The sequence below is a fragment of the Perognathus longimembris genome, chromosome 4, assembly GCF_023159225.1.
Source record: "Perognathus longimembris pacificus isolate PPM17 chromosome 4, ASM2315922v1, whole genome shotgun sequence".
NCBI lineage: Eukaryota > Metazoa > Chordata > Mammalia > Rodentia > Heteromyidae > Perognathus > Perognathus longimembris.
The window spans coordinates 61,942,309-61,967,451 of record NC_063164.1 but is presented as its reverse complement, the minus strand read 5'-3'; the positions used below and the strand labels follow the sequence as shown (position 1 = coordinate 61,967,451).

Genomic DNA, 25,143 nt, shown 5'->3' with positions numbered 1-25,143 from the left:
ATAAAACAATAAAAATTCTTGCAAAAGATGTGCTGGGGCTGGGAATATGGCCTAGTGGTAAAGTGCTCACCTTGTATACATGACGCCCTGGGTTTGATTCCTCAGCAACACATATATAGAAAAAGCTGGAAGTGGCACTGTGGCTCAAGTGGCAGAGTGCTAGCCTTGAGCAAAAAGAAGCCAGGGACAGTGCTTAGGCCCTGAGTTCCAGCCCCAGGACTGGCAAAAAAATCAAAACAAAAAAGTTGATGTGCTATGTTAGTTGTATAAACTAAAAAAAATCCAGTTGCATCTCAATTTCAAAAAGGAAAGTTAAAGGAAAATTAGAAAATAAAACCCACTACTATAAGATACTGTATTTATTGATCTATTCCATCAATAATGTTCTCATATTTTAGCAACCATTATGAACTAAATTTTCTTTTTACATCCATAGTATTATGAATAATTAGGAACACTAAACCATTTTATTTAAATATATATTTATTGCCATGAAATATCTTTGGGATAATATAAGAAGGACTTAGCCAAGATGCAGGCATTGCATTGCTGTGTAAAAAGTAGGTCATACTCTTTAGAAACCATGTTCTAAGTGCTACCAGTGGCTATTATGAAACAACACTGACAGTATTTACAGTTGGGCTTTGTACCTTGAGGTATGAATTTGACATCTGCCCTGGTGCTCTTAAATATTAAGGTTTGTGCCTTATAATAGGCCACTTTTAATTTTCTAAGAAAATGTGTTAAAATGTCAATAAATATATTATACTATAGATCCCAACCATATTCTTATAGAGAAAATTCACATTTGTTAGACATATTACCCTGTAAACAATTTGAACTTCACATGTAGCTGAGTCTTCTCCATTCTCTTAAGTGGAATTATAAACATGGCATTTAGTGGAGAATTAATTGTGTGTACCAGCATAAGCAACGAAACAACTGACCAGGTAATTAAGGCTTCTACTTTGGAACAGAACGAACACTGACATGAGGAAAAGTATAAGTGGCTCATTTTTCTCACACAGTAGTGCAAGAATTTACTCGTGGAAAGAAGGAAGCATGATCTCATCCTCGTTTATCCCTTGTTCATACCGCACAGATGAGAAGCCTGCCAAATGGAACCGGTTTCTCTGGCACAGGAACCAGATCAGTCCACTGATGAATGTTAAGATGCTCAGCACGACAAATGTGATGACCATTCCTTTATAATCAGGGCCTGCAACAGGAAAAGGAGTGACACTGAAGGATAGGATACAACAGTGATCATTGCTCCTGATCTTACTCTGTAAACTGAGTACTTCATGAACTCCACATTTGATCTCACAGCAAATAGTTATATGCTTTCTTCTCAAACTTAAATCTTTACCTTTTCATCCAAATCTCCTTTATTGCCATTGGAATTTAAATTTTTTTTCCTAAAAAGGCTGTCTAGATAGATCCATTCTGTCCCATGTTTTTCTGGATTTTGGTTCCATGATGGAGCTTTAACTCAAGGCCTTGCATATGGTAGGCAAGTGCTGTACTACTGAAGTATATCCTCAACATTTATCTCCTGACTTTAAATACTATCTCCGTGCTGACCAATTCATCTGTCACATAGTCAACTGCATATTAGAAAGCTCCATGAGTATTTCATCCTTATGTTGACAACTCAGACTGGCCACAACAGAATTCTTGACTGATACCACTTTAGCCTTGCTCCCACCTATCCCTAATTCTTAGTTGCTCTCTGTTCTACTCAGCATAGAACTGAAATTCTGTTTATCTCTTTGGGGGAGGGCATACCAGGTTTGAACTAAGAGTCTCAAGTTTGCAAGTAACTTTCTAGATCATAACCTTGACCTTTGTTTCCAACCCCCCTAAGCTCCTAGCATACTCTGTGAGCTGTGCCTTTCTCCTAACTTCTGCTGGGGTGACCTTTCAGGTCTCAACCTCAGCATCTCACACTCATTTACATGTTTTCCCTGGTATCCTTATCTACAGTGCCCATGTATCTAATCTTCTTGTTGTTTTGTTTTTTGCCAGTCGTGGGGCTTGAACTCAGGACCTGAGCACTGTCCCTGGCTTCTTTTTGCTCAAGGCTAGCACTCTACCATTTGAGCCACAGCGCCACTTCCAGCTTTTTCTATATATGTGGTGCTGAGGAATCGAACCCAGGGCTTCATGTATATGAGGTGAGCACTCTACCACTAGGCCATATTCCCAGCCCCCCATGTATCTAGTCTTGACCATGCAGTTTATAACTATTTAATTTTTGCTCCTCTTTCAGAATGTGACCTGTTTATATAGTTATCTGTTTCCTCTACTACATTGTAAGCTTGTGAGAAGAAGGACCTAATTTGTCTTATTCAGATGCATCTCAGTACGCAGAACAGAGCATAGCTAATCAGTGATGGGAAGACAAATGCCAATTATGGCAAATGGTATTTTATCTCTTAATATTTGTATACTCAGATGGAGAATTTTATGCTAGATGTTTTAAAATGTTAATGTTAAATTTTAGAGCTTTTGGAAGTGGCGCTGTGGCTCAAAGTGGTACAACACTAGCCTTGAGTTGAAGAGCTGAGGGACAGTGTCCAGGCCCAGAGTTTAAGCCTCACAACGAAAAAATGAAATAAAATAAAATTTTAGAGATTTCTGAAAAAATAAAGTTAATATTTTAATGGTTATTTTATATACAAATTCATTATAATATGTAAGTATAAACTATGACATTCCCTTTTTTTTGCCGGCTGGGGGGCTTGAGCTCAGGGCCTACGCACTGTGCCTGAGCTCTTTTGCTCAAGACTAGCTCTCTACCACTTTGAGCCACAAGGCCACTTCCAGTTTTTGAGTGGTTAATTGGAGATAAGAGTCTCAAGGACTTTTCTGCCTGGGCTGGCTTTGAACTGTGGTCCTCAGATCTCAGCCTCCTGAGTAGCTAGGATTACAAGCATGAGCCATCAATGCCCAGCCAAATTATGATTTTTAGAGGTATTCTGACCTTTTAAGTAGATAAAGTTAGTTTTAGATTGTCTTAAAATTAATCACTAGTTTTATGTAAATGGGAGCTAATTAAAATAGACATTTCAGCATCTATACAGTCAAAATACAGAATTAAATACATCTAAACACAAAAAATACATACACCTCATAGAAATTATCTACCTATATTATATATGCATTTGTGAAATATCACTGTGAATCTGTTGGACAAATGGTATACATTAAAAATAAGAATGACAAGAATGTAAACTTGGTCCTGTTGAAGGTATAGATAGTAGTGGGAGGGAGGAAGGCAAACTGAGAAGGTAAAGGAGGATGAATATGGTCAAAACACTTAATACGCATGTGTGAAAATGGAACAATGAAGCCTGCTGAGATTGGTTTAGGAGAAGGAGAAAGGATGAAGGATGGTAACAGAGGGGTGAGTCTAATCAAGACACAATGTATGCATATATGGATATATCAAAATGAAACTCCTTTGCACATCTAATTAATGCTAACAAAATGTGGAGAAAAACTAAAGAAAGTTCTCAAAAAAAGAGAAAGATTATCTCTTAATATCGTTGGCAGCTTCCTTTTTTTTTTTGGCCAGTCCACCTGCGCCTAAGCACTGTCCTGGCTTCTTTTTGCTCAAAGCTAGCACTTTACCACTTGAGCCACAATGCCACTTCCGGCCTTTTCTGTATATGTGGTGGTACATGCATGCTAGACAACAACTTTACCATTAGGCCACATTCCCAGCCTCCTTTTTTTTTTTTTAGGGAAGGAATTAGGAAAACTCTGGACTGTAATTTTATTGGAGAATTCTAGATATACTGTGCATTTCCTGTTAGCTATCTTTCAGGGAGAAATTTTCCATGGTTGAATGAAGAGTTTGGATATGCTTTGTAACTACGTCAAGACTGAGTATAAGATCTGAGCAGATACACTATCTGCTTATTTGTTGACCTGTTCTGCTAAATATTTCCTTAAGGATGGGTTGCACTCACCTAGAGGAGCTTTGCAGAGGACTCTACCGTAGCCACGTGAACATTCAACTTTTCTCCAACTTTCATTTGAAGCTAATAACACGCTACATTTCCCATCAACATTCTTACTTTCATTTTCCCATTTGACAAATGTTGCTTCTGATCCATCTAGCCAACTCCAAGACTGATCTGAAGAAAGATATTAAATGGGACTATATATTATACATATGACTATACTTACCATGACTAAATTACTAGGTTCCAAAGCATTTGGCTCAACTAATTCATTTACTTTGAATATTGCAGTCTGATATAACCACTATATATATATATATATTTTTTTTTTTTTGCCAGTCCTGGGCTTGGACTCAGGGCCTGAGCACTGTCCCTGGCTTCTTTTTGCTCAAGGCTAGCACTCTGCCACTTGAGTCACAGCGCCACTTCTGGCCATTTTCTGTATATGTGGTGCTGGGGAATCGAACCCAGGGCTTCAAGTATACAAGGCAAGCGCTCTTGCCACTAGGCCATATCCCCAGCCCTATAACCACTATTTAAAGAAAAATATTCATTTAAAATGAGCATACTTTTACATAAGTACTTTAGCTTTAATCCCATTTCAAATGCTCAACAGTCACAAGTGACTGATAGCCACTATTTTGGACAGTGTAGAAGAACAAGGACATTTTCATCTTTGTATGAAGTTCTATTAAACACTAACTTTTTATTTTGATATGTGTGATTGGATTAGTGTGCATATTAACTGTGTGAGAGACAGATTTGTAGGGATCAATATCCCCCTTTCCTTAAGAAGACTGACATCATGACACCTGAACTGCTGTAGGAAGAAGGAGCCAAGAAACTTTAAAACATCACCCCCTCTCCCATGTCCATTCTCTATTTTCAGCTGAGGTGGCACCACCTGCTGGTGATTGTATACACATAGATTCCAGTTCATTTAAACCGCCAAGTCTGAAGCCATTCACTTTTTGGAAAGTACTTAATATTTTACAATTTTTTTCATTTATTTAAAATTCAACTTTATGTAAAATGCAAAACCAATTTCTTATTATTCTACCAAAGTTGTACTCTTAATGTATTTTGTCCATTCCAAGTTCAACTTGGACCATATATTTATATCTATTATTCTTGAAAAGACTTTTCACAAATTCTCTATGATTCTCTACAATTTTGCCAAGCTTAACAAAAATACCAGTAAGACTTAATTTTGATCTATGGTAAAAATATTATAGGTTCCTTGTTGGACACAGACACAGGTGTAGGAAAAATCCTCTCATCTTGGTCCAAGGATTTTAGGAATAAGACTCTCCAACGATTCTAGCTGATAAGCTAATTTTCTAGTTCATTAGGAGCACTTATCATTACTAAATTTGCTTACATATTTCTTCAATGCTTCTAATACTTCAGAACCAGAACAACCAGCTTATTATTGATCAATAAGAAGTATCTGAGTCAGCCAATATTTGACACTCTTTAGCAAGGCTGATTGGTATTTAGTAAGCAGCACACACAAATACATCACTTACCACCAGAGTGTTGAAATAATCCAAGCCAAACTCTCATGGTAATATTATTATCTTCCCTCATCAGTCTACTCACAAATTTATTCTCATTTTCATCCTCTATGGTGACAATAGTGGCAGAATGATCTGTTGGAGGAAAACAAAGCGCACCTAATTAGCCATGTGTAAACTAGCAACTGTTTTATCCCGAGCTATCCATTTGAGAGAAAAAACAACCTTCATTAGAAAGATGACTGAAAAAAAAATCAAGCTTTACAGAAAGTGTATTTTAAAACTAGTATTTGTCATAATTTAAAAGTGCTTCCAAAATAGTTTCCCAGAATAAATATTTTTAAACGAGAAAATTTATATGTAGGCATTACATGTCTTCAAAATATCTGTCTGGCAATATTTCTTTTAATCTTGACACTGTCTAATCAGAGAGCCTCTGTGAACTGCTAGTCATAATAATTAGGGCTTGTGGCAGCAGAGATGTATGACCTATAAATACTCTCTTCAATGGCGTTTTGTATAACTCAATTTTAAACTTGCTTCTGCTAAAAACAAATTAAAAAAACCAGTAAGTTTAGAATACTAGAGACCATTATCCCTCCTTAAATGTGATCTTACACATATAGTTAATCATGTCCATTAAAATTTTTTTTTTTGCCAGTCCTGGGCTTGAACTCAGGGCCTGAGCACTGTCCCTGGCTTCTTTTTGCGCAAGGCTAGCACTCTACCACTTGAGCCATAGCGCCACTTCTGGTTTTCTGGTGGTTAATTGGAGATTAGAGTCTCACGGACTTTTCTGCCCGGGCTGGCTTTGAACCGTGATCCTCAGATCTCACCCTCTTGACTAGCTAGGATTAGAGGCATGAATCACTAGAGCCCAGCTCATGTTCTTATTTTTTTAATTATTATTTTCAAATATTTGTGCAAGAGGAGTTAAATTTAGCATGTCCATTTATGTGTACAATGCATCTCAATTGGTGCCACCACTTCCATCATCCTCCCCATTCTTCACCTACCCTGGCCTCACACTTCTCATTTAGTGTCCTAGTTCCATTTTCATGCATACATATACTTCTTTTCTTTTTTTTTTTTTTTGGTTCCATTTCCTGGGCTTGAATCCAGGGCCTGAGTGTTGTCCGTGTGCTTTCTTTTCATCAAGGTTCATGCTCTACCACTTGGGCGAGAGCTCACTACCTGTTTTTTGGTGGTTAACTGGACATACGAGTCTAATGGATCTTCCTGCCTGGGCTGGCTTCTAACCACAACCCTCAGATTTCAGTCTCCTGGGTAGCTAGGATTACAGGAATGAGCCACAGGCATCCAGCCTGATGCTTATATTGACAATTTCCAGTGATTATTCCAATATTCCATTGAGCTCTTATATCGTAAAATACTTAATTATGTTCTTTATGGGAAATGCCATTCATTATAAAACAGTCAATGCTTTAAAGATACTTCCCCAAATGTAATATTAGTTTCCAATTATTTCCTTAAGAAAATGTTCTAAGAATTAAATTACAGATTCAAAGAGAAGGAATAAATTGTAACTCACCAAGTTGTGGACATAACTCTTTGGCCTCTGAGAAACTGTGCAATGCCTGGTCAGCTGCATAGCAGTGATCAGCATACTGGACCCACTGTGACCTGTTGTCTTTTGTCTCTGGACATCTTGACGAGTAAGTAAGAGGGGACAGTGCTTTAGCTGTGAAAGTGTTAGACACAGCTATAATAATGTGCAGAAAAATGTGACTGCTTTTCTAAATTTCAGTCAGAATTCCAATTTCGAATGCTTCTGTAGGCAAGAAGCAGTTAATGAAATTCACACACCAGAGGAAGTTATGCCCACTCTGTAAAATACTCATTCTAGTTTGCTTTTTAAGACTATTATCTTTGTAACTTAGATGACAGGCAAACTGTGCTCAGCCATCTACAATGGAGGTAGACTTACTTTAGTTTTCTAAAGACAGCTGGAAAGACATTGGAAAAGCATCCTAATAGGAAACAGGCTGATAGGTTTGATATTACTCTGAAATAATAATTAAGATTCTTCCGGTCCTTGGATTTCTTTTTATTTTGATGAATCTAAGTTTGCATAGATATTAAAGAACTATTTCAGAAATCACACTGTAAGTAAAAATTCAGTAGTTTTATAAAACACAGCAAAATCTCCCCACAGCTCTTAAACTTTCTTCTGGTTTCCCATTTAAGTTAATATTCTGTGTATGTGCCAGTATAAACTTAGGGCCTCATGCTCTCTCACTCTGTGTGCTTACTCAGGGCTCCCTTGAGCCATGTCTTCAGCTCAACATTTTGCTAGTTGGAATCTTGAAGAATTTGTGTTCCCCCCTTAAGCTGGCTTTGAACCACATTCCTCTAGGTCTCTGCCTCCTAGACTGCTAGAATTACAGGCCTGAGCCACCTGTACTCAGCAACTATTTGAGTAATCTCAACTTTAATTGCTTTTCTAAAAAGTTCCATTTATTTTCTGTGCCTAACATTTGAAATCAGTGCTTGATTTTCCTTTAAAGGAACAGCTCAGCTTTTGAAAAACATTGCTGAATAAAGTAAAACTTCCCAGGTTCTAAAGTAAAATTTACCTCATGATAGAACAACTGAAAGGCTTTGGGAACAAATTCCTCGAAAAGATGCATCATGCATCATACTTAATCCCATTCACAAAGCACCAATTTTTGTAATTTTTAAAATTGTTATTATAAAGTTGATTTACAGAGAGGTTACACAAATATATATGTATATATACATATCTGTATATATATATGTCAGGTAGAAAGTAAATTTCTTTTTGGACAATGTTATCCCTTCCCTTGCTCTTTTTATTATTTAATTAATTTATTTGTTTTGGTGCTGGTCCTGGAGCTTGAACTCAGGGGCTGGGAGCTGTCCCTAAACTGTTTTGCTCAAGGTTAGTGCTCTACTGCTTGAGCCACACCTCTATTTCCAGCTTTTTCCTGGTGGTTAATTGGTGATAAGAGTCTCATGAACGTTCCTGCCTGGGCTGGCTTCAAACCATGATCGTCGTATCTCAGCCTCCTGCATAGCTACGATTATAGGCATGAGACACCAGAATCTGGTAAAATACTAAATTATTTTTATAGAATTTTTGGATAGCCTTATTTAAAATCTGTACAAACTTTGAGTATTTAGTCATGGGTATAAATTAGGTCACCATGTAGTAATTACAAGGTTATCCAAATCAAATCTTACATTTTGTAGGTTTGTAACAAATAGCACCATCCTTAGCTGAGTGGCATTTTTCATGCTTCCAAAGCCCCTTTGGATCCAAGAATACACAATTTCCAGGAGATGGTTGGTCTTTCCATGGGGTATAGTCAAAGGTGCTGCCATCAGACCATTCAAAACTTAACTCTCTTCCCTGTTTTGAGTAGAGAGAACCTGAGCTTAGATAATGTGACTTCACAAAGAGCATGAACAACAATATAGATACCTTAATATCAGAATGGGGTGTTAATTTTTTACTTACAAATGTTGTATATATGGACCGATCTGGAATATTAGACCCATTTGCAGAATTTAAATAGTAGTTTAAGCTTAGAGATGGTTACTATATTTTGCTACTGTATTTATTTATTTGTGCTGGTACTGGGGATTGAACTCAAGGCTTGGGGACTGTCCCTTAGCTTTTTAAAGGCACTCTAACAGTTTGGTAACAGTCCAAGCTTGAATCCCTAGCTCTGGCTTTTTGCTAATCAGTTAGAGATAAGAGCCTCACAGTCTTTTCTGCACAGGTTGGCTTTGAACCATGATAATAGCCTCCCAAGTAGATAGGCTTACAGGTGTGAGCTACTGGTGCCCAGCTGAATTTGCCTTTCTAAAGGATGAGTTTCTATAAATCGAAATTAAAGAGAATCAAATGGCTTCTATTTGTCAAGATTAAAGATTTATAGTCAGTCAATCCTACATCTTGTTTCCTGCATTTTACAGCTTGGTGGAATGTGTGTCTGGATAGTTTCCGAGACCAACAAAGAGTAGGGGGCAAGGAAGAAAAATACTTCCCCAGAAACCAGCAATGGCAAGATGTCTTTTGACTTCTCCTTGAGTCTACAATCTAACCTGACACACTTTCTCCATTTCTCTAGTTTGTTTTAAAGATTATACAAATGAGGTCTATAACTCTAATCCTAATAGAGAGCTAGTTTTATATATCAAACATTATGATAAGTGTGCACATATGCTAATTAATAGGATTCAAATAATGGCATAAAAGATGTATTAATGAGCAGATTAATATATATTTATATATTTATTTGTGTGTGTGTGTGTGTGTGTGTGTGTGTGTGTGTGTGTGTGTGTACTGGTTCTAGAACTCTGGTAGGTTCCTATACTCCCAGCACTATTGCTTTTCATTATTTTTCAGATAAAGTTTTCCCCTGGGCTGGCCTTGGAGCACGATCTTCCTATCTGTGACTGCAGTTGTATACTACCATGCTTAGCTTATTAGTTAGTATAGGGTCTCACTAGCTTTTTGCCCAGGCTGGTCTCAAACTGTGATCCTTCCAACCTCCATTTCTGAAGTAGCTGAAATTATAGACATGTTTTACCATACATGGGGAGAAGATTAATATTAAGTAGTGCTATTTTCTAAGTGAGAAGTGGGAATGAAGTATATAAGTCCCAAAAGTATTAAGAATTTGAATTGGCTATTTAAAAAAAAATTTTTTTTTTTTGGCCAGTCCTGGGCCTTGGACTCAGGGCCTGAGCACTGTCCCTGGCTTCCTTTTTGCTCAAGGCTAGCACTCTGTCACTTGAGCCACAGCGCCACTTCTGGCCGTTTTCTGTATATGTGGTGCTGGGGAATCGAACCCAGGGCCTCATGTATACGAGGCAAGCTCTCTTGCCAGTAGGCCATATCCCCAGCCCCTATTTTTAAATTTTGTGTAAATATCTCAATGAAAGTATTATAACTCTGATTTTATAGATAAAGAAATAGAGTTGCAAAGGGTAAGTGGTTTATGATTATCCAGCACATAGAAGATGTACTACTAGTACCGAGATTCAGACTTCTCTGATTCTATGCTATTTCCTTTTTACAAGCTTTCTAATTGGTCAGTGCTAAACATGCTACAGAGATGCTTTTGAGTTGAGTCCACCTAGTCCATGGGTTGTCCTGGCCATTTGCTCAAGTTCATTCTACAAATATAACTTATTTCTTCCCTATATGAAAGATAAAAAAGAAAATCACTAAGCAAATCAAGTCCTTTTCATCTGAAACTATATTTTGATATTTGCTCAAGTTTCTAATCCATTTTTTTGTTGTTGTTGGTGGTGGTTATGGAGCTTGAACTCAGGGCCTAAGTGCCATCTTTAAGCTTTCGTGCTCCAGGCTAGCCTTGTACTACTTTGAGCTATAGCTTCACTTCTGGTTTTTGGTGGCTGGAGATAAGAATCTCACACACTTTCCTACATGGGCTGGGTTTGAACTATGGTCCTAAATCTCAGCCTCCTGAGTAGCTAAGATTACAGGTGTGAGCCACCAGTGCCTAGCAAGTTTCTAACCCTTAAAATAACAGATTTGAGAAACTTCTGGAAGAAAAATGAAGACTTACATCATGACTTGAGAGGCCAACCCAGAGTGGAAATCCATCACGTTTTCCAATATCTTCCAGAAAGAGCTGGCCTTGTAGGTCATGAATACTGGCCAGATGTCCTCCACTTTGAGAACACAGGTTTAATGCTTCATACCATGTGGCTTTCTTCTGAATCACATTATAAATACCATCTTCATATGGAATGAGCTGTGGCAGTGTAGTATTATATTCTTCCTTGTAGCCAACTATAATACATGTAATAATTATAATAAAAGTGTTAATTGTCAAAGTTAAATTAGTTCAAATTCATATTTTGGATAAAAAGAAATGTAGCCATTTAAAAAGCTAAATAAAACTGAGTTTGTTGGGCTGGGAATATGGCCTAGTGGTAAAGTGCTCGCCTTATATACATGAAGCCCTGGGATCGATTCCTCAGCACCACAAATATAGAAAAAGCCAGAAGTGGCGCTGTGGCTCAAGTAGCAGAGTGCTAGCCTTGAGCAAAAGGAAGCCAGGGACAGTGCTCAGGCCCTGAGTTCAAGCCCCAGGACTGGCAAAAAACAAAACAAAACAAAACCAAAAAACCAAAAACCTGAGTTTGTTGTCCATGAGGAGATCAAATACACACTTTACCAGAAAATACGTACTTAGGCCTTTAAATATTATAGTCCTCTTACTGGGATAAAAAAAGACATAGACATGGTATTTTCTTAAGAAATTCCCATAATAGCCAGAGACAAAAAAAAAAAAAAAAAAAAAAGAGTGCTGCAGTGGTGACAGAACTGTTAGCCCCTAAGGTGTGTGAGACCAACTATGGAGGAGAAATTTATCTGCATCAGTCGGTAGAAAGCCTGCTTTGAAAACCAATGTATGGGAAGTAAGGCTAAAGAGAAATAGGCAATGGTGCACTGAAAATGAGCAAATAAACAATATAAGTGTAATGACGAGGGGATTGCAAAGAGACATATGGTAAAAGCTAGTGCTCCTGATGGTCAAGGCTATTTGAGCAAAACATTAAATAATGTAGTATGCTGGGTAACTATCCAAAGTATAGAACAAAATAACATGAGTCCATACTGGCACTACAGGGCTAAGTGACATTAATATGCAGTATATACACTCAATGGAATTTTACTCATTCATTAGAAATAATGAAATTGTACCATTTGTAAAGAAATGGAAAGACTTGGAAAAAATGTTAAGTGAAATATGTCAAGCTCAGAGAGACAAAGGGTCCATGTTTTCTCTTATTGTGGAAGCTAGATCTAGCTTATAAACTTCCTAAGTAAATACGTTGGATGGTATGAAATTGTATACAAATATATTATGTGAATGAAATACAGTAGATACAAGGGAGATCTCAAGTAGTGTCATTTCTTAGAAAGCCAAAATCAAAATTAAGCAAAATAAAACACCAGGAAACAGGTACTCAAAAGGGGTGGGGTGGGATCAAGAGGAAAGAGGCAGATAAATGAAGAAGAGAAGATAGGGAAAATGCTGACAAGAATCCAATGTAGAGCCTACAAAATTAAGAAGAGTGAGGGAAGGGGTGAATAGGGGAGGGATGGGTAGGAATGCTGAAAGGGGTGACACTGATCAAGATATACTTCATTCATAGACTGCTTTGTTAAATGGAAACTACTTTGTACAACTACTACATGATAATAATAATTTTAAAAAGAAACAAGAATAAAAGAAAAGAAGCACAGTAAATACATAAAGCCTAGGAACTTTCTATTTTATCTTCCAATCTCTTCCCTCCATTCCTAAATTTAAGAGTGTTAAAAGACTTGGGCCAACTATAGCCTAACTTAATGAACTCATTCTCAAATGGATACCCAAGTTTTCCTATGAAGGTTCAATCCCCCTTCGTTCATCACGAGCAGTAAATGTTGAAGGCTAACTGTGGCATGGGATGAATGCTCAGGATGTGTACATGATCTTAACCTCCCCTGGAGTAGAAGCCACTTTGCACATACTTACCCACTTCAATTTTACAGGAAAAAATGCTGTGCTGGTGAAAATAAAGTGTTTCTTCAATAATGTTAAAGGGTTGAATATCCCAGAAACCATCAGTACTCAAGCCAGCCAAAAACTTCCCATTTTTCACAGTTGGTCTTCCTGTTCGCCAGTGTGTGTAGGACAGTGAAGTCTTATCAAGCCACATCAGAGAATTATCTAGAGAAGAAATATCCACACCCCCCCCCCCACAGGCTTAGAGATTAAGATTTACAGTTACAGGTTAATATTTCAAATGACTAATTTCTTCCTTTTGTCCTCGCCTTCTAAAAAATTGTGAGACTATGTACATCTCTTTAAAATGTTTTCTGGTTATAACAGTAAATCATACGTATTTTTAGCTTGAAAAATAAAAATTACAAACCTATAAATAAAAATTTACCTATAATTCTACCCTTTAATCACTTAACATTTGGTCATTTTTCACCAAATACCATTTTTCTTATCTATGTTTAACCTCAGTTGAAATAACTATTTTATTAAAAATTACTGATATTTTATATAATAGGTGACAAGTCTCTTTTAGACATAAACTGAATACAACTGAGCATACCAATGGTTGATTTTTTTAAGATGTGAAGACATTCAATATGGATTGAGCAATTTTCTCAGCAAATAGTGAATAGTTGTGTATCCATGTGCTCAAACATGAAATGTGCTGTCACCACAAAACTCAATGTAAACAAAAAATTATATGAAACACTTATTTAAAAAACCTAGGAGTAAGGTAGAGTAGACAAAGCCTCCTCACACATGCACAAATAGTTAAAGAAAAAGTAGGCAAGTCATTCCTCATCAAAACAAAAAAGTTGTGCAGCTAGTAAAGTAATGGGTAAAAATCACTTGTATGAATCATTTATCCCACAAAAACATGCAGAATATTTACAGAATGTTTTAAACTCAACAATCAAAAGACAAATGACTCAATTTTAAAAATGAATAGAGATTTCTCCAAAGATGGCATTTGGCAAATAGCCAATAAACATATGAAAAGATGTTTCCTATTATTATCATCAGGGAAACCTAGTAAAAACATCACACCCACCTAAATGGCTATCAAAAAGACAGAAAAACATTTTAGCACAGACAGAGAGAAATCAGAACATTTACACTGGTGATAGAAATGGAAAATATACAGATAAATTGGGAAACCACTTGGTTGCTAGAAAGAAGTATAGAAAGAAAGGGAATTATCATCCACTATTTAACACTAAACCTGCTGGCAAATGTATAATAATGGCAGAGCAAGAGCACAACCTAGTATTTGTTTGAAGAAGTGTCTTTTTGTAGCTTGATAAATGTCTTAATGAAATGCTAATAAAGAGAAATTTAGACTCATCACTTACTTTCATAAGTTATTCCTAGCATGACCCAAGACGCCATGTAACTGAAGTATAGAAGTTGCTCAAGAACAAAGTCATTTTCCTTTTCATCTCGAATATTCAGAATATGTGCATTTGAATCTGTTAATAACAAGCAGTAATTTTAATAACTACTTATCTGGAACATAACTTTGTTTAATAGATCAATATTCTCTGTGTGAGTGTGTGTGTGTGTCAGTCCTAGGGCTTGAACTCAGGGTCTGAGCACTGTCCCTGGCTTCTTTTTGCTCAAGGCTAGCATTCTACCACTTGAACCACAGCACCACTTCCGGCTTTTTTCCTGTATATGGAGCTGAGGAATCGAACCCCGGGCTTCATGCATGCTAGGCAAGCATTCTACCACTAAGCCACATTCCCAGCCCTAGATCAATATTTTTTAAAACTTAAATAATACTGGAAAGCTAGAAAGAAGCATAAATTAAGCATTTCATACTATTTCATTGTATTAAAATGAACAGACTAAGACGTTTTCAAACACTGTGATGCTAAGTTTGATTCTGCAGAACACCTGAAATCTGGTAGCTGAAAAGAGAGAATTTAAGACAACTGTTTCAATTCACTTCCCCCCCCCCATACGTAGTTCATCTATAGGTGTTATAAATCCACCCATTATGAATATATATTGTCTAAGATTACCCTGTAATAAACACAATCTTGGGTGAACTATAAGACAGAGCTTTCTTTTCCTTAAAGATCTCTCTCTCTCTCTCACTTCTCCCTCTTATTAGTTTGGTGGTGCAGGGATTTAAACTCAGAGACTTGTGCTTACTAGGCAGGCACTCTACCACTCTAGCTACACTTTCAGCCTTTAGTGCTTAAAATGAGGGCTTAAAATATTTAATATTTCCAAACTATATTATTTCTCAGGAAATTAACCAGGGGATTTCTCAGAAAAGCTATACATGGATAAAATTGTTTGGAGACATTGGTTCAAACACATTTAAACTAGGTGTCTTATAGCAGTATTTTTTAGGTATATGTTAATGTACTTTGACAATGTCTCACAGAATGTATTCCTTAACCCTGATAGTCATCTTGAGATAAGAGAGAGAATAATGATGTGGTGTTCTCCACAGGAGTTTCTATGAGGTTTACAGTTCTATCAGTTCCATCATGCAAAAGCTAGGTATACTCAGTAGATTTCACTGGCAATTTCTCCCAAGTCTTGAGAGCTGAAATTGATGTGTATTTCTTTTAAGCATGGGTGCTGCTAAGTGGTGTATTTAAGCTTCTGACCAAAGAAACTGGCCTATTTTCAAAGTACCCTTCATCTAGCTGGTTTAGCATTTAGTTTTCTGCTCTCTAGTGTCATTTCTTTTCTACTGAAGATGCAAAGGCAGACTATTCTCTAACTGATGATTCAAAGAGGCTACTCCTATACTTTTTGTTTTTTGTTTAGCTATGGAGCTTGAACTTACAGCCTGGGTGCAGGCTGTCTCTGAACTTTCTTGCTCAAGGTTACTCTACCACTTTGAGCCACAGCTCCACTTCCCCTCCTATATTTTTTCACTTTAACTTTAATTTCAACATTTAACTTTAATACTCTGTCATTGATAGTGTGGAAATTAGTAGATAATGTATTTTTGAGATTTAGTGCTAATGAGAAACACATACAACACAGGCTATATAAAAGTTAGCATGGCACAGTGCATGACAGTACAATGTACATACTTAGTTCCTGGCATTTAGAGTGGACTTCATCTTGGGTTGCTACTGTATGTCTGCTCTTGGTTATCATGAAAATGTAGCAGGAGTTCTGAAATGCTATCCATGGGGTATTTAGAACAGAAGATGGACATTTAATACTATTAGCTGGCTGAACCTCTTTTTCAGTTTTATCTAGAAAAAAAGAGTTAATGGTTAGAATTCTAATTTGAGATGTAAATGTTAAATCCTGTTCCTACTCATTAGGCTTGATTTGTAGGAAACATTCAGGAAGCTGACACAGCAGCTGGTGCTGTTTGTGCTCTGCTTCTATTCAAATACAGCATAGAGAAGATTGGCTCTCTGTAAGGAAGAAATTATTCAACTCTATTTTCTTTTTTCTTTTTCTTTTTTTTTTTTTTTTGGCCAGTCCTGGTCCTTGGACTCGACCTGAGCACTGTCCCTGGCTTCTTTTTGCTCAAGGCTAGCACTCTGCCACTTGAGCCACAGCGCCACTTCTGGCCGTTTTCTATATATGTGGTGCTGGGGAATTGAACCCAGGGCCTCATGTATATGAGGCAAGCACTCTTGCCACTAGGCTATATCCCCAGCCCTCAACTCTATTTTCTCACCCTGTTGCGGCCTCCTCAGAGAAATGATACAACTATACTAATTAATAATAAGCACCTAAGTTTTACTTTGAGATTTCATTTTCTGTTTTCTGTTTATTGACATCTTGAGATGTCGCTTAAGAGAACATTTTAATGAAATACTAGATACTTTGTTATTCCTTTTACCAAATCAACCAAAAATTACTTAAAACATGGCCTCTAGAAAATGTGATTTCTTTTTCCTCTATGAAAAGAAGATGCTATATAGATATGCTCTGCTCAAAACAAACCCAGCTGATGTGATATTTAGTAGAGATCTTTAGGGTCTGTGTTTCCCCCACCTTATTAAAAGTCCTTTTGTCTCTGAAATATTGTGTTCTTTCTACCACAAGGCATAGGTGTGGTTCTGATGGGTGAAAACTGCTTTCCTACAACTGGGCCAGAGATTGCAGAGTCTTAGAAATTCTGCAATCTGATGGACTCAGGTGAATCCACCATACTTGGGCCTAAATGAATCTTAATAGTTCATGGAATGTTAGTTGATATTAGGAACTATGAGAAAATTCCCACAAAATGATGTTTCCTAAAATGATCTAAATACAAGATATATGAAAACGAGGCTGAGTAATGTGGGACTTTAAGCATCAATCAACATTGTCAGCAGATATAAAACTAAAATATTTCTAAAGCAAAATGTTGAATAAGTAATAATAGTGCATGAATTCAAGTTGCTTCAAGAAATTTTGTTGGAAAAAGGATCTGATTATAATTTCTTCACAACTCCAAAATCAGATTTCATAAACCTGCCCTCCTAATAGTCTATTATTCATTAGACTTATATGTAAGAAAGAAAACATCTTAAATTCACATACTTCCTGGATAGTAGCAAATAGCCCCTGGTTGGTTATCATTGCAATCAGCTGTTTTCCAGAATCCGTCAGTGTCTAATATTACACAGTCTTCAAGTTGCTTGTTGTTTTCAGCCCAGCGACTAAAATGAAGATGCTTCCCATCTGACCAACTGAAGCTGAGTTCATCCTAGAGGGGGGCAGAAATATATTTCATATTTCCATTATCCCTTTTGAGACCCCTGAAGTCATTCTAATAACTTTCAATTTTGCTTTATATTTAACACGCAATTATATAACACTATGTGTTAGGCTCTGCCCCACTGACTTTATGCCTTATAACAACCGTGTAAGAGAAGGACTATTATTGTTTCTATATCACAGAGGGTATCTAACCACGTGTGCAAAGTCACATAGACTATGACCAGCAGTGCTGGGCCCCTAGTCATTGGAATTTATGGTCCTAACCAAGTGCTCTGTTCTTGTTGGAAACCAGGAAGCTACAATGGAGTGAGGACCACTGTAGGCACAGGTTCAATGGAGACACTATGACATGGTGTAGAGGCAAAAATCATACCTCCAGGGGGCCAGGTATGGCTACAATGGCTTAGGAGTTCATTGGTCTGAAAACAGTATACAAATTTTTCTACAGTGACAATATTGCTTTTCTTTCGAAATATTATTCATTATTACTCTTGCTAAGCTTTTAATTTTGTTTAATTTCTATTAAAACATCTACTAATCAGCTCATGTAATTACATTTCTTGTACTTTCATTCCTCTTCCTTCTTGTTGTTTTCCTTCCTTTCCCTTCCCACCCCTTACATTAATTATGCAGGACAGAATTCATTATTACATTTCTACACATATACAATATGATTCCAAACAATCTCACCCTCTATCACTCTCCTTTCTGCCTCCCTCCAAAACAATCTCTAGAGGTTTCCTTGCTCTATTTTCATAGTTGCAAACAAGCTATTTCAACCATATTCAGCCTCCTTCATCAGCCTTTGAGCCCAATTCCTTCCTGCCTCATTTAATTTTTTAAATTCTTCTCAACTTCTGTGGCTGAAGAGATATAGCAACTCCTGATTCTAGCTCTTTGATTAGAATAAATAGAAAAAATGCTCAATTATTTATGTCCACTATAGTCTTTTTTTCTCCCCTATAACAAAGCACTAGAGTTTCACTTGTGGAAAGATAACTGTCAAATACACACACAAAAACATATAGTCGTGAAATGTACTGGAATAAGATGTGAATATCTCTGGATCTGTATTCCTTTTGGTTTACCAAAGCAGAGAGAAAAGACTCCATGAAGCGTGTAGGCCATAGGGCAGCCCTGACAGTTGGAAGTGAGAACTCACATCTTGACTGGAGAGTCCAATCCAAAGAGAGGAGTTCCACCGGGCGGTCTGGACTGAGAGGAAAGCCTGCTGGTAAGGGTCTGTGATGCTCACGAGGTGCATGTGCTCTCTCTCACACTCCTGTAGAGCCTCAGGCCAATTCAGTGGCTTTGGGATTATTTTGTACAGGTTATTTTGATACTTTATGGTTTCTGAAGTATTCTGCAAGGGCTTTCTATCTTCAAAATCTGTGTGTAAAAGAATACACCATCATAGCCTCCCACATTTTGCAAGTGTTATGGCATTTCCAGACTTCCTTGCTTACTGATCCACTTCAGATATGACTTGCCTGCATATTAATTTTACATGTGAGGTGGAAGAATCAAATATGTCTCACTGTACATCTTAGGTAGAACATATGACCTGTGGCATATGGTTTTAAAAATCAGAAGAAGGGCTGGGAATATGGCCTAGTGGCAACAGTGCTTGCCTCATATACATGAAGCCTTGGGTTCGATTCCCCAGCACCACATATATAGAAAACGGCCAGAAGTGGCGCTGTGGCTCAAGTGGCAGAGTGCTAGCCTTGAGCAAAAAGAAGCCAGGGACAGTGCTCAGGCCCTGAGTCCAAGCCCAGGACTGGCAAAAAAAAAAAAAAAAAAGGGCCACCTAAGAGCCAGACAACTAAATATAACCCTTTTGGGGCTGGGAATATGGCCTAGTGGCAAGAGTGCTTGCCTCATATACATGAGGCCCTGGGTTCAATTCCCCAGCACCACATATACAGAAAATGGCCAGAAGTGGCGCTGTGGCTCAAGTGGCAGAGTGCTAGCCTTGAGAGCAAAAAGAAGCCAGGGACCAGGGACAGCGCTCAGGCCCTGAGTCCAAGCCCCAGGACTGGCAAAAAAAAAAAAAAAAAATCAAAAGAAAATTTGGTTTAACTGCTCTGATTTGGGAAGGAAAAAGGCTATTTAAAAAATGCCCACAGTAAGATTATTGGTTTATGGTGGCAGCAGAGGCCTTCTTTATGTGAGCACTTTAGAAGTATCCCCTTACAACATTTTCAACTGTGACAGAGTGCTGCCACAGAAAAATGTGTTGCCAAAGAAAAATTAGTGAAGGACTCAAGATATATTTGAATTTCTGCCTTCTTCATAAGACTTATCTGAATAAGGCAGTTACTATAGTATAGGGCAAATGAATAAAGATTTAGCAAAAAAAAAAAGCACAGGAAATATCTACTTAAAATGCTCATTATATGACAAAAGACTTTTCTTAAGCATTTGTTAAAAACTTGCTGTAGTCAATGAAAAACAAAGCAATACTTATTTTCAAAATATGGATGGATTCCATGTTTGTTTGTTTTTCCTACAATGTAAAGGGCTGAATTCAGGACTTTATGCTTGTTGACAAGTGCTTTACCACTTGAGCCATGTCCCTTTTCTTTTTCTTTCTTATTTATTGTCAAAGTGATGCACAGAGAGGTTACAGTTTCATACATTAGGCCTTGGGTACATTTCTTGTACTCTTTGTTACCTCCTCCCTCATTCCCTCCTCCATGTCCCTTTTTTTGCTTTAATTATTTTTCAGATAGGGTCTTGCACTTTGTCTAGGATAGCCTGGACTGCAAACCTCTTACTATGCCTCCTACATAGCTGGGATGACAAGTGTCTACAAACACCTTCAGCTTGTTTTGTTGAGATGTGGTTTAATTGACAACTAACTTCTTGACCAGGATAGCCCTGAGCTGTGACTTTCTTGATCTCTGTTTCTCGAGCAGCTGGGATTACAGACATAAGAAACTATACCAATCTGGTTTATTTGTTTTCTTCCTTCCTTTTTCACTTCCTCCTTTTCTCTTTCCTTCCTTCCTTTTTCCCTCCCTTCTTTTTTTACCCTCCCTTCTTTTCTCTTTCCTTTTTTTCTTCCTTCTTTCATATTTCTCTTTTTCTCCTTTCCCCTTCATTCCTTTCTTTTTCTTTCTTTCCGTCCTTTCTTCCCTCCCTCCCTCCCTCCTTCCCTCTTTCTCTCTCTCTTTCTTTCTTTCTTTTATTTTCTTCCCTTTGCTACTCCTGCAGCTTGAACTCAGTGCCTAGATGCTGATCCTGAGTTTTGTTTCTCGAGGCTAGCACTCTAGCCAAATTGAATCACAGCTCTATTTCCAGCATTTTTGGTAGTTAATTGGAGATAAGAGTTGCTTTCCTGCTAGGACTGGATTTGAACTGTGATCCTTCAATCTCAGTCTCCTGAGTAGCTAGGATTACAGGTGTTGAGCCACTGGTACCTGGTATGGCTTCTATTTTTAAGTATACATTTTACTTTTATATGGATTATAGAAATCCACTGATATTATCTGTTAACAGTAGTCACATCCTTCTTTATTAGTATGGAACTCAACTAAAAATACCATTGTTTCTTAGTCTTTCCCCCAGAGAAAAACTAAAATCTGAGAAATATTAGAAAGGACAAAATCCAGCCATACCTTACTCTCAGTAAACAACTACTACTAACATATTTTATATTTATCTAAGTACAGTAATGACACATAAAAATATTTCATGAGATGAATCTGCCTCATTAAATTAATATAAATTTACCCAGGTTGGGATTTTAAGCCACATAAGTATAAATTTACACATTTATTTATATGATTTTGTTAAAAATATGTATGTAACAGTGTAAAGTAGCACAGTTATGTTTACAGTAGTTGATACCTGAGTATTTCTGACAGAGAGTCACAAAGTGGCTTTCAGCACAGGAAGTGAAATTCCAGGTCCCAGTGAAAGGTGACTTGTGAAGGTTGAGCAGCAAAGCACAATGGTAAAGGGACTCCTCCTCAAAGGGCTAAACAAAAGGACAACATGTGTACATAGTCAAGGAACTAACAACATGAAGATCAGCAAGAAAATATTTGCACCCCAAATTGGTGTTTTCCCCCTGTAAAAAAAACACCCCAATGAAGGAACTAATTATGACCTTTCTAAGAAAACCTGACACACTTTCAAAGACTAATAATAGGGCAATTAACTTTAAGAATAAAAGAAAAAACAGATAATGGAAATACTGGTAAATACATTTTCAAACATAATGTCACTGAAAAATCAAGAAAGAAACTGAACACTTTGCTTTCAGTTTTGACAATTCAAGCAAGCAAAAACATGATTGTTTAATTCAACTGTTTGTAAATATTGTGCATAACAGAGAATTTACTCTAAAGCTTTGATTCTATGCTACTCATTATGAAAACCTCCATATATTAAAATTATGTAGATTTAATTCTATAATTGATAATATTAAACATAAAAACTTATTCAAAGTATAACAGCCTATTTTCTTTTGCCCAGAAACAAGCCTTGGATCTTGACCCTTGTACCTCCACTGCCTCCTGCATAGTGGAATTATATATCATACCTAGCTTGCTTGTTGAGATAGGGTCTCACTAATTTTTTTTCTCTGAAACAGCCTCAAATCATGATTCTTTCATTTCTGCCTACCAAGTAGTTGAAATTTTAAGCATGGACCATCATACCTAGGTCTATTGATTTTTACCTACAATTTATTTTTGAAATTCAACTTTCAGGCTGAACTCATGACTCAAGTGATAGAAAGTCAGCTAGGCAAGCTGAGTGAATGTAAGGTCATGAGCTCAAATATTGGTACCAATAACAAAAAAGAATGTTGAAATTAGACTTTTACATTAATTTCTTAGTCTTTGTTCTTTGTGCCAAGGGACCTGTACCTGGCAAGTAGTCAGGGCAGAAGCAGTGGGTCTCAATATCAATTCCAAGCCTAATTTGAATCAAGAGTGCTCCATTTCCTTTCCTTATTTCTCATTAAAAAATACCAGAAAGTGGAGCTGTGGCTCAAGTGGGAGAGCCTTGAGCAGAAAAAGAAAGGGATAGCATCCAGGTCCTGAGTGTGAGCCTTAGTACCAGCACATCCACACACCAAAGAAAAAAGAAAGAAAGGAAGAAATAAAGAAAAAGGGAAGGAAAGAAAGAAAGGAAAAAAGAAAGAAAATATCACCTAGAAATTAGGCACATGGCTTCTTTATATGTAGTTCTTACAGCAAATGATCACTAATCATTAATTTTGTCTGTTTGATTCAGGACTGAGACAGAGAAACTACATTTCTCAAATGTTTAATAAAACTTTTTTACATGGTTTTGTTCATAACACATTTGCAATAAATGCTTGGGAACCCACAGCACTATGAGGAATCAGACTTTCCACCTGAAGGTGGTGCTGCTGAGTGTGTCTGCTAATCCTATAATAGCTTCACTGAGCTATAGGACCTCCATTCATTCATCAGAGTGTACAATCAACCATTTTTAGTGTATTCAGAGAATTAGACACCATCATCCGAATCAGATCTGGGACATGTTCACTTCTGTAAATACTCATCCCCATAAGTCATCCATACTCCTCAGCTTCTGCCCACCATCAATCCACTTTCTGTCTTCACAAGCTTGCCCATTCTGGATATGTCATACAGACAAAATCACACAATAGGTACTTGTTAATCAGTAAGTGATGAGAAACTCCAATAGTTCATAGCACTATAGAAATTATCGACTCTAATAAAACTCACATTTGTTGGTATATTTAGCCTCCGACCAACCAGCAGTGGGTGAAAGTTGCTATATGTCAGTGCTCTGTGATCTGTCCACTTGTTTATTCTTTCATAGGCAGTCCAGCGCAGACCAATCCATAAGTTAGCTTCCATTTCCGGAAGCAAGGATGTAATAAAATCTGTTAAAATGAGATCTTTTTTAAATAAAAAAGTATTGGACTTAATTAAAAATATGCCCAAGCTAAAAATGCCAATGAATAACTTCAGCTTTTTTCTCAAGCTAGCCTCCCCTGTAAAAAGACAGTTAATAAAATTATTTGATAAATTAATTCCCTAAAGCCTCCCAAAACGAACTTGACTTCCAGATCAGTGTAAAACATGTTTCCTACTTGGAAGTTTAGCTCAGCAGTAGAGTGCATGCCTAGCATTGCACCCTGGGTTCAATCTCCAGCAATATAACAAACAGACATACAAGCCAACAAACAAAGCCAACTGTGGTACCTTGTTCACTCTGGCTCAACACCGAGGGGAGGGTACCACCATAAGAGTGGCAGAGGGTGCTTGCTTGAGAAAATGTAAGAGACTTGGCGTTGATCTTTAGAAAGCACTGCAAATGGAGACACATATGAAAATAAGATCCAGACATAGGAAAGTCAGGCAGGAAGTAAATATCTCATCATTTAGAAGATTATTCCTGAGCTTTGAACCTTTACAAAGTAGTACCACAAGAATTTGGGAGCACACTTTCAACATGAACAACTGCAATGCGATCTTCAAGCTATCAGATTAAAATGAATTTCCCATTTTTTCTCAGTGTTTCTTATGTGCTAGCAGTATTAATAGTATTGTCTCCATAATTTTTACAACAAATGAGAAAACTGGGGCAAAGCAAAGCTAATAACTTTATTCACCATTGAAATGGCTACAAGTGGTCCAGTGAGCATTTGACTTTGTTCGTCTGACATCAATTCATCACCTCTGATATTAACAAACACATTTCAAAAGAAGGTATCTCTCTTTCTCTTGGAAAGAAATTTTAATTCAATTTTGTATCAGCTGAAAATTAGGCCCAGTTCCTATACTTTGGGAATTAAAAAGAATGTTCTAATTTTTAAAAGTTACAATGGGGCAGGAAGTATAGCTCAGTGGTAGAACTACACTGCTCAGCATGTGGAAGATTCTGGTCTCAATCCACAGTAACACACACACACACACACACACACACACACACACACAAACACACACACTCTCATACACACCAGCTGAATATAACAGTAAAAATGTACCCTAACTCCACTAGAGATGTTAACACCTGTCAAATGCATCCCTTCCTCTTTTTTTTTTTTTTGACATTACATTCATTTTGGTTGAGGCTATTGTCCCAAATAGTGCTTTCTGAAACATCTTACCAAAGATTGTTTTCAGTCTTCTTAAAGACTACAGAAGCCAATGAGATATGGACAAAGCCATGGCTTTTAGAAAAGATCCTTGAGAGAACACCCTGAACTTAAGCATAGAAATCTTACATTAAGGATGACAGAGCAGAAAAAGAAAAGGTCAGTTTTGAAGAGTTCATAGAATTTTCCAAGCCAATTGAGTCTAGTAACCTTTATATTCTTTTGTGTAACAGAATGAATGTTTTCATATATTATGGCAATTCCTTCCA

General features: G+C 37.1%; 1 protein-coding gene across 1 annotated transcript in view; it reads right to left on the bottom strand.

Moving 5' to 3' along the window:
* Nucleotides 1–307: 307 nt before the first annotated feature.
* Nucleotides 308–25,143, bottom strand: part of Ly75 (lymphocyte antigen 75) — an 86,898-nt gene continuing 62,062 nt past the window's right edge. Inside the window, exons 22-35 of the mRNA XM_048345378.1 lie at nt 23,979–24,084; nt 23,496–23,656; nt 21,619–21,748; nt 18,926–19,152; nt 17,584–17,749; nt 16,128–16,295; nt 14,421–14,537; nt 13,039–13,233; nt 11,074–11,300; nt 8,714–8,882; nt 7,041–7,190; nt 5,501–5,623; nt 3,978–4,145; nt 308–1,219 (exon numbers count right to left, since the gene is read on the bottom strand). Of these exons, the coding sequence (XP_048201335.1) occupies nt 1,041–1,219; nt 3,978–4,145; nt 5,501–5,623; nt 7,041–7,190; nt 8,714–8,882; nt 11,074–11,300; nt 13,039–13,233; nt 14,421–14,537; nt 16,128–16,295; nt 17,584–17,749; nt 18,926–19,152; nt 21,619–21,748; nt 23,496–23,656; nt 23,979–24,084 (2,286 nt within the window). The 3' untranslated portion in view covers nt 308–1,040. The remainder of the gene's footprint in view (nt 1,220–3,977; nt 4,146–5,500; nt 5,624–7,040; nt 7,191–8,713; nt 8,883–11,073; nt 11,301–13,038; nt 13,234–14,420; nt 14,538–16,127; nt 16,296–17,583; nt 17,750–18,925; nt 19,153–21,618; nt 21,749–23,495; nt 23,657–23,978; nt 24,085–25,143) is intronic.